The sequence below is a fragment of the Anolis sagrei genome, chromosome 11, assembly GCF_037176765.1.
Source record: "Anolis sagrei isolate rAnoSag1 chromosome 11, rAnoSag1.mat, whole genome shotgun sequence".
Classification (NCBI taxonomy): Eukaryota; Metazoa; Chordata; class Lepidosauria; order Squamata; family Dactyloidae; genus Anolis; species Anolis sagrei.
In genome coordinates this window covers 16,508,237-16,517,418 of record NC_090031.1, presented here as the reverse complement: position 1 = coordinate 16,517,418, position 9,182 = coordinate 16,508,237, and the positions used below count along the sequence as shown (strand labels likewise).

Genomic DNA, 9,182 nt, shown 5'->3' with positions numbered 1-9,182 from the left:
TACCTGCCTCTCTTTGTGACTTGAGGTGGATTACAGCATAAAACACATAAACAATGTAATTCTACAAATATACATATTTCTATAAAAGATAAATATTAAAACTTATATAAAATACTGAACACAAGACATTTGGGGAGGAAAGAGATCTAGAAACTTTCAAGCTTGGTCCATCGTCTAGCCTTCTCTCTCTCTCTCTCTCTCTGTCTCTCTCTCTCTCTGTGTGTGTGTGTATACACACACACAAACATATACATACTAGCTGTGCCCTGCCACGCGTTGCTGTGGCCTATAGTAAGAATTTTCGAAGTAGAGGTAGATATCTGAACTATTATGAAAGAGAGGTATCTACCTATTCCTTCCCCCTTTTTCTTCCCCTTCACCTTTCTCTCCTTTCTTCCTTCTCTACATCTTTCTTTCATTCTTTCTTTCGCTCTTTGGTTTCATCCTTCCTTCTCTCTTTCCTTCCTTCCCTCAACTTCTCTACTTCTTTGTCTCATTTCTTCCCTTCCTGTTTCCTTCCTTCCTTTCCCTTTTTATTTCCTTTTCTCCTTCCTTCCTTTTTTATCTCTTTCCTGCCTTTCCTTTCCTTTTTCTTTCCTATTTTCTCTTTTTCCTTCTTTCGGTACCTCTTTCCTTCCTTCCTTCCTTCCTGTCTGTTCTCCCCCAATACCATGGTAGAGTCCCTTCTAACTCTATTCTATGAGTCTATTTAATATAATAATATATAGTAGCAACATTATATTATATAGTAATATATATAATACATATATATATAATATATATGTATTATATAGAAATATATATAATAGTAATATATGAAGTATTGTTATATATATGTGTGTGTGTGTATCACCAACCAGTGATCCAACATCCATCCATATATGTGTGTGTGTGCATGCGCGCATGCACGTGTGTGCATGTGTGTACACTGCCATATAATCCAGTCCTAAGTAGATAATCTAGATTTTACATGGCAGTGTGGAAGGGGTTACTTTGGGTGCATCTACACTGTAGATTTAATAAAGGAGAATGAAGCTGGTGAGGGGAGGAGAAAATCTATTTTCTGTCGTTTTGAAAAAGTAGTTTTTGGCATATGTAAGCATCAGTCCCCTTTCAGGGGGAGAAAGCCAGGGTATAAATATAGGAAATAAATCTATATAAATAAAAATGTAATGTTCATTTGTGGGATTAACAGAACGCCAAAACCACTGGACACCTAATAACCCAATGTATGTCCTTCACTCAAAATAATTGATTTTGTCATTTGGGGGTTGTAGTTGCTGGGATTTATAGTTTACGTATAATCAAAGAACATTCTGAACCCCACCAATGATGGAATTGAACCAAACTGGGCACACAGTTCTCCCATGACCAACAGAAAATATTGGAAGGGTTTGCTGGGCAGTGTCCTTTGGTTTTAGAGTTGTAGTTCACCTACATCCAAAGATCACTGTGGACTCAAACAATGTTGGATCTGGACCAAACTTGGCACGAATATTCCATATGCCCAAATGTGAACACTGGTGGAGTATGGGGGAAATAGAATCGTGACATTTGGGAGTTGTAGTTGCTGGGATTTGTAGTTCACCTACAATCACAGAGCATTCTGAACCCCACCAACGATAGAATTGGGGCAAACCTTTTCAGAGCGGTGGACATTTTCAGAGTGGAGGCCATAAATTGGACTGTTAGGTGTCTTGTGTCCAAATTTGGTGTCAATTCCCCAGTGGTTTTTGAGTTCTGATGGTAGCACCAACGAACATTACATTTTTATTTATATAGAAGATAAGATATATGTACTCACACATTCATACACACACACACACCTATAATAATAATCATAATAACAATAATAATAATAATATAATAAACTTTAGGGTCTCGGAGCAGCTTACATGAGGCCAAGCCCGAACAAAAATTACAATATAACAATTCAAATTACAATCAACTTGTTTTTCCCGACTAGGCCTCATGGGATACTATGTATGGCCTGAATTGACAGGCTCCCTCAACTTGTTTTTGCCAACTAGGCCTCAGCTCATCGGATACTGTGTATGGTCTGAATTGACAGTAAGGCTTCCTCAACATATGCTCATGGATACAATGTATGGCCTGAATTGGTAGTCAGGCTCCCTCAACTTGTTTTTCCTGACTAGGCCTCAGCTCATGGCATACTGTGTCTGGCCTGAATTGACAGTCAGGCTCCCTCAACTTCTTTTTCCTGACTACGCCTCAGCTCATGGGATACTGTGTACGGCCTGAATTGACAGTCAGGCTCCCTCAACTTGTTTTCCCCGACTAGGCCTCAGCTCATGGGATAATGTGTCTGGCCTGAACTGACAGTAAGGCTCCCACAACTTGGTTTTCCTGTGTAGGCCTCAGCTCATGAGACGCTATGTATGGTCTGAATTGACAGTCAGGCTTCCTCAGCTTGTTTTTCCTGACTAGGCCTCAGCTCATGAGATACTGTGTATGGGCTGAATTGAAAGGCTCCCTCAACTTGTGTTTCCTGACTAGGCCTCAGCTCATGGGATACTGTGTATGGTCTGAAATGACAGTCAGGCTTCCTCAACTTGTTTTTCCTGACTAGGCCTCAGCTCATGGGATACTGTGTAAGGCTTCCTCAACATATGCTCATAGATACTGTGTGTGGCCTGAATTGACAGTCAGGCTTCCTCAACTTGTTTGTCCTGAGTAGGCCTCAGCTGTTGCCATAGCGACAGCCCAACGCCGGCCACGGGGAGGGGCGGGGCCTATTGTGATGCCACGCCCCCGGGCTGCCTGCCAGGGGGTGTGGCCGGGCGAAGGGCGAGCGGGGCCAGAGGGAGCGCGGCAGAGGCGCGAGGCGGAGGCGCGAGGAGGGTCACGTGGGGGTTTGAAGGGTCCAATGGGGGAGCGGCGTACGGCGTGCCGGGGGCGGGGCCGGAAGTCCCCGCCGGCGTGTTGGAGCTGCGGCTGCTTCTCGGCCAGTGCGTGCGGGCGCTGCGAGGGAGGGCGGGGCCTCCATGGCGGCAGCACCACCGGCAGTAGCAGCGCCGCCGCCGCCGCCCGGAGCAGCCTGGCCTCCTACCGGCGCCTCGCCCGCAATTTCGAGGAGGTCCTCCGGCGGCGCTTCCGCGGACGCACCCGGGCTTCCTGGTGAGCGGCTCCCACAATCCCCTTGTCACTCACCCTCAATTATCACCTCACAAGCACGGGCCTGGTCGCCAAAGGGGGCTATTGCTACTTGGGAAGCCTGAATATCGAAAAGAATTGGACTACAGCTCCCACAATCCCCTCACAAGCATGGGCCTTGTGGCAAAAGTGGATTACAACTCCCCCGAAGCCAGAGCATTGAAAAAATAGGACTGCAGTTCTCACAATCCTCTAGTAAACATGGCCCTATTCATTATATGGAACCACCACTGCCTCATAAGCACAGCCGTTGTTAAAATGACACTATAGCTTCCATAATCCCCTCATAGACAGAGGCCTGTTCATTATATAGGCCTACCAAGCCCTCATAAGCACAGCCATCGCTAAAATGACACTACACCCCCCACAATCCCCTCATAGACAGAGGCCTGTTCATTATATGGGCCTACCACTCCCTCATAAGCACAGCCATTGTTAAAATGACACTACAGCTCCCACAATCCCCTCATAAACAGAGGCCTGTTCATTATATGAGACCACCACTCCCTCATAAACACAGCCATTGTTAAAATGACACTACAGCTCCCACAATCCCCTCATAAACAGAGGCCTGTTCATTATATGAGACCACCACTCCCTCATAAGCATAGCCATTGTTAAAATGACACTACAGCTCCCACAATCCCCTCATAAACAGAGGCCTGTTCATTATATGAGACCACCACTCCCTCATAAGCACAGCCATTGTTAAAATGACACTACAGCTCCCACAATCCCCTCATAAACAGAGGCCTGTTCATTATATGAGACCACCACTCCCTCATAAGCACAGCCATTGTTAAAATGACACTACAGCTCCCACAATCCCCTCATAAACAGAGGCCTGTTCATTATATGAGACCACCACTCCCTCATAAGCACAGCCATTGTTAAAATGACACTACAGCTCCCACAATCCCCTCATAAACAGAGGCCTGCTCATTATATGAGACCACCACTCCCTCATAAGCACAGCCATTGTTAAAATGACACTATAGCTTCCATAATCCTCTCATAGACAGGCCTGTTCATTATATGAGACTACCACTCCCTCATAAGCACAGCCGTCGTTAAAATGACACTATAGCTCCCATAATCCCCTCATAGACAGAGGCCTGTTCATTATATGGGACTATCACTCCCTCATAAGCACAACCATCGTTAAAATGACACTACAGCTCCCACAATCCCCTCATAGACAGAGGCCTGTTCATTATATGAGACCACCACTGCCTCATAAGCACAGCTGTCATTAAAATGACACTGCAGCTCCCACAATCCCCTCATAGACAGAGGCCTGTTTATTATATGGGACTACAACTACCTGGGAAGCCTGATCATTGGGGGGAAAGGAACTGCAGCTCCCACAAGCCCCTCGCAGGCATGGGCCTTGTCACAAAAGAGGACTAGAACTATTAGTATATAGGTTTTTTCGGGCTATATGGCCATGGTCTAGAGGCATTCTCTCCTGACATTTCGCCTGCATCTATGGCAAGCATCCTCACAGGGAGTGAGGTCTGTTGGAACTAGGAAAAAGGGTTTATATATCTGTGGAATGACCAGGGTGAGACAAAGGACTCTTGTCTGCTGGAGCTAGGTGTGAATGTTTCAACTGACCACCTTGATTAGCATATAATGGCCTGACAGTGCCTAGAGCAATCGCTTGTTGAGAGGTGATTAGATGTCCTTGTTTGTTTCCTCTCTGTTGTTGTGCTGTTGCAATTTTAGAGTTTTTTAAATAATGTTGAAAGGAGGAAACCATGAAAGCATGTGGACAATTTCAACAGAAAGGATGAAACCATGAAAATGAACAAAATCTGGCTACCAGTATTAAAAAATTTGAAAATTACAACAGTACAACAGAGAGGAAACAAACAAGGACATCTAATCACCTCTCAACGAAAGTTTACTCCAGGCACTGTCAGGCCATTATATGCTAATCAAGGTGGTCAGTTGAAACATTCACAAATAGCTCCAGCAGACAAGAGTCCTTTGTCTCACCCTGGTCATTCCACATATATATAAACCCTTTTTCCTAGTTCCAACAGACATCACTACCTCTGAGGATGCTTGCCATAGATGCAGGCAAAACGTCAGGAGAGAATGCCTCTAGACCATGGCCGTATAGCCCGAAAAAAACCTACAACAACCCAGTAATTCCGGCCATGAAAGCCTTCGACAATATATTAGTATATATAATACTAATATTGTGTTGTGCTAATAATATAATGTATACACATTATATTGATAATAATAATATAATACAATATAACACTAATAATAATATATTGTTTATATTACATGTAATATTACAATATAGTGGTATAGTACAATATAGTAATATATAATACTAATATTGTGCTGTGCTAATAATAGAATGTATGCACAGAATAGTGATAATAATGTAATACAATACAATATAATGCTGATAATAATACAATATAATAATTATATATTTTATATTACATGTAATATTACTAATAATAGTACAATATAGTGGTATAGTACAGTATAGTAATATATAATACTAATATTATGCTTTGCTAATATATATAAATAAAAATGTAATGTTTGTTTGTGGGATTAACATAACTCCAAAACCACTGGCTGAATTGACACCAAATTTGGACACAATACATCTATCAGGCCAACAAGTGACCATCACTCATAAAAAACACTGAAAAACACAGTGGAAGAGACTTAAAAAGCCAAACATTAAAAATACATTACCAAGCATGCGCAAAACCACACAAACACACATATATACACAAATATATATACACAAACATATAGTCGCCCAAGGGCTGAGAACAGCGGTATACAAATAAATAAATAAATGTACACACACAAAACACAAATACACAGATTGGGCCACAGCAACGTGTGGCAAGGAACGGCTAGTACTATAATATATTGTATGTATATATAACTTGTAAGCTGCTCTGAGTCCCCTTCGGGGTGAGAAGGGTGGGACATAAATGTCTTAAATAAATAAATAAATAAATAATTTTGCATCAAGCCCTATAGGATACAAGAAACTGCTGATGGTTGGGCAAGGAAAGAGGATAGGAAACTTTGTTTTTCAGTTGTAAACATGAGTATTGCTGGCCCGTTTTGAGAGTCCCCTCCTTTCAGGACATTTATTTATTTATTTATTTATTTGCGGCATTTATATGTTGCCCTTCTCATCCTGAAGGGGACTCAGGGCGGCTTACAAGTAATATGTAAATACAATATATTATATTATTACCATAGCACAATATTAGTATTATATATTGCTATATTGTACTATACCATTATACTGTAATGTTATTAGTAATATTACTTGTAATATAAAATATATAATAATAATACCATATTATTATTAGTATTATTATTATGTTACTATATTATATTTCTACCACTCTTCAACCCAGGAACATGTGATGAGCTCCATGCCTCTCCATACTTGAAAAGTGGCTGAAATGTCCTACGACTGGGAAATTGCTCAAAGTCATGAAGTGCTTTGAGTGTTCAATGCATTTCCAAATGGGTGACGTTTTTTATTTGTCTCCCTACAGGTTGTGTCCATCAATTAGGAGTGGAATAGTTGTCACAACACAAAGAAAAGCATTATCAGACTGTGAGACACTCCTGGAAGCTGTACGTTCTTTTCCGGTGTAGCATTATCTTTTTTTGCCCTGAATATGTTAAGCTGTAGTGGGTAGTTGCCATAGGGTTGCAAGGAGGTGGAAGTGTACGGGATGGTTCAACAAAAGCTTGGGAGTGTTACTCTTTCTAAAATAAAAGTTCCCAGAATGTGTCCCTAGTGGTTGTTGTTTTCTAGGAGTTGGTCCAAACAAAACCCCGGGCACCACCCAGGCAGGTCTTTTCCGTCTTTTATAATTTGTGGCACGTGGATGTGTTATTCTTCCCAGTCTACTTATCCGCAGGTCTTTCTCTCCCCCCACTCCACCGAACGCCCTTCCCCGCCTCCCGGAGAAGAACCATGAAGAGCCGCTCCACAACCCCCCCTTTGCACGTCCATGTGGATGAAAATACCCCTGTCCATGTCCATATTAAAAAGGGTCAGAAAACCCCACCGCCACCCGCAAGAGCCCAGGTATGCGCATGCTGCCTCCCGGTGCCTCTGCTGCTGAGAGAGCAGATGCTCAGCACAAGCACCAGTGGAAGCTCCAGAATGCATCTGCCACTGCCGGCATCAGGAAAACAAAGCAGGTGGCAGTGGCATGTCTTTGCTTGATGGGCTGCTGTGAATTTTTTTTTGAGCTGTATGGTCATGTTCCAGTAGCATTCTCTCCTGACGTTTTGCCTGCATCTGTGGTGAGTATCCTCAGAAGTTTTGTTGGCAGTGAGGCAAGCAAAGTGTATATTTACCTGTGGATTGTCGAGGGTGGGGGAAAGAACCCTTGCCTGTTTGGAGCAAGTGTGGATGTTGCAGTTAGCAAGCTTGATTAGCATCGAGTAGCTATGAAGCTGCAAAATCAATCAGGAAGGGTATTTGCATAGAGCCAAGCGGAGTATATATATACCTGTGGATCATCGAGGGTGGGAGAAAGAACCTTTGTCTGTTTGAAGCAAGTGTGAACATTGCAATTAGCAAGCTTGATTAGCATTGAGTAGCCATGAAGCTGCAAAGTCAGTCAGGAAGGGTATTTGCATAGAGCCAATCAGAGTCTATATATACCTGTGGATTGTCGAGGGTGGGGGAAAGAACCCTTGTCTATTTGAAGCAGTTGGGGTATTTACAACCTGGCTGTTGTTGCCTGGAGACGTCCTCTGTTTGGGCTGTGTTACCTGGCACTTGGTTATTTGCTGTCTGGAGTTCTCCTCTTTTCTGAATGTTGTTCTTTATTTACTGTCCTGATTTTTTAAATACTGGCTGCCAGGTTTGGTTCCTTTCCATGGTTTCCTCCTTTCTGTTGACATTGTCCACGAGCTTGTGTATTTCAGTGGCTTCTCTATGTCATCTGACATGATGGTTGTCAGAGTGGTCCAGCATTCCTGTGTTCTCAAGTAATATTCTGTGTCCAGGTTGGTTCATCAAGTGCTCTGCTATGCCTGACTTCTCTGGTTGAATTAGTCTGCAGTGCCAGACAGCAAACAGCCAAGTGCCAGTTAGCACCTCCCAAACAAAGGGTGCCTCCAGGCACAGCAGCCAGGCTACCTCTATGCAGATACCCTTATTGATGGACTTTGCAGCTTCATGGGTACTCATGCTATTCAAGCTTTCTAATAGCAACATTTACATTTGCTTTAAATAAGCAAGGGTTCTTTCTCCCACCCTGGACATTATTACACAGATATATTTATACTCCACTTGCTTCATTTCCAACAGACCTCTGAACAAACCTCTGAGGATATTTGGCATTAACCACAGATGCAGGTGAAATGTCAGGAGAAAATGCTACTGGAACATGGTCATACAACTTTAAAAACTTACAGCAACCCAGTTATTCCCGCCATGAAAGCCTGTGACAACACTTTGCTTGATGCTTACACTCTCCCTGTTGGACCTCTGTGCTTCATTCCACACGATGAGCATTGTATTATTGGCCTAGGGTGTGTTTATAGGTGCTCTGTTTTCCAAATTGAACATGCAAGCCCCATTCATTTAAGACTTCTCTCAAGTTAAGTACTTTCCAAACTCTGGCATGTAGTGCAAGCGTAAATTGGGGCGGTTGGGAGGGATTCAAGAGGGATATGAGTTTTAAATAACTTATTATTATTATTATTATTATTATTATTATTATATTTATATCCCGCTTTATCTCTCCCGAAGGGGACTCAGAGCAACTTGACATAAAAGCATTAGCATACAATTTAAAATATACATATATGCAAACATTAAAACAGAATTAAATATAGACAATATTTAAAAAATTCAAATTGTATTGAATTTTAGTGTATTTATTGTATTTTAATTCTGTTGTTATCACAGTGGTGCTATTTAATTTTTTAACTTTTGTATTGCCCTAGTGTGTGATTGTTAGCTGCCTTATTAATAA

At 42.2% G+C, this 9,182-nt stretch overlaps 1 protein-coding gene across 5 annotated transcripts in view; it reads left to right on the top strand.

Annotated features, from left to right (window-relative positions):
- Nucleotides 1-2,887: 2,887 nt before the first annotated feature.
- Nucleotides 2,888-9,182, top strand: part of ODF2 (outer dense fiber of sperm tails 2) — a 47,188-nt gene continuing 40,893 nt past the window's right edge. For 2 of the 5 annotated variants that reach the window (XM_060757193.2, XM_067471955.1), the window contains exons 1-2: nt 2,888-3,138; nt 6,735-6,816. In XM_060757193.2, the coding sequence (XP_060613176.2) occupies nt 2,888-3,138; nt 6,735-6,816 (333 nt within the window). Of the gene's footprint in view, nt 3,139-6,733; nt 6,817-7,091; nt 7,277-9,182 lie in introns of those variants that run through there. The other 3 variants (XM_060757196.2, XM_060757194.2, XM_060757195.2) reach the window with 2 other exon arrangements.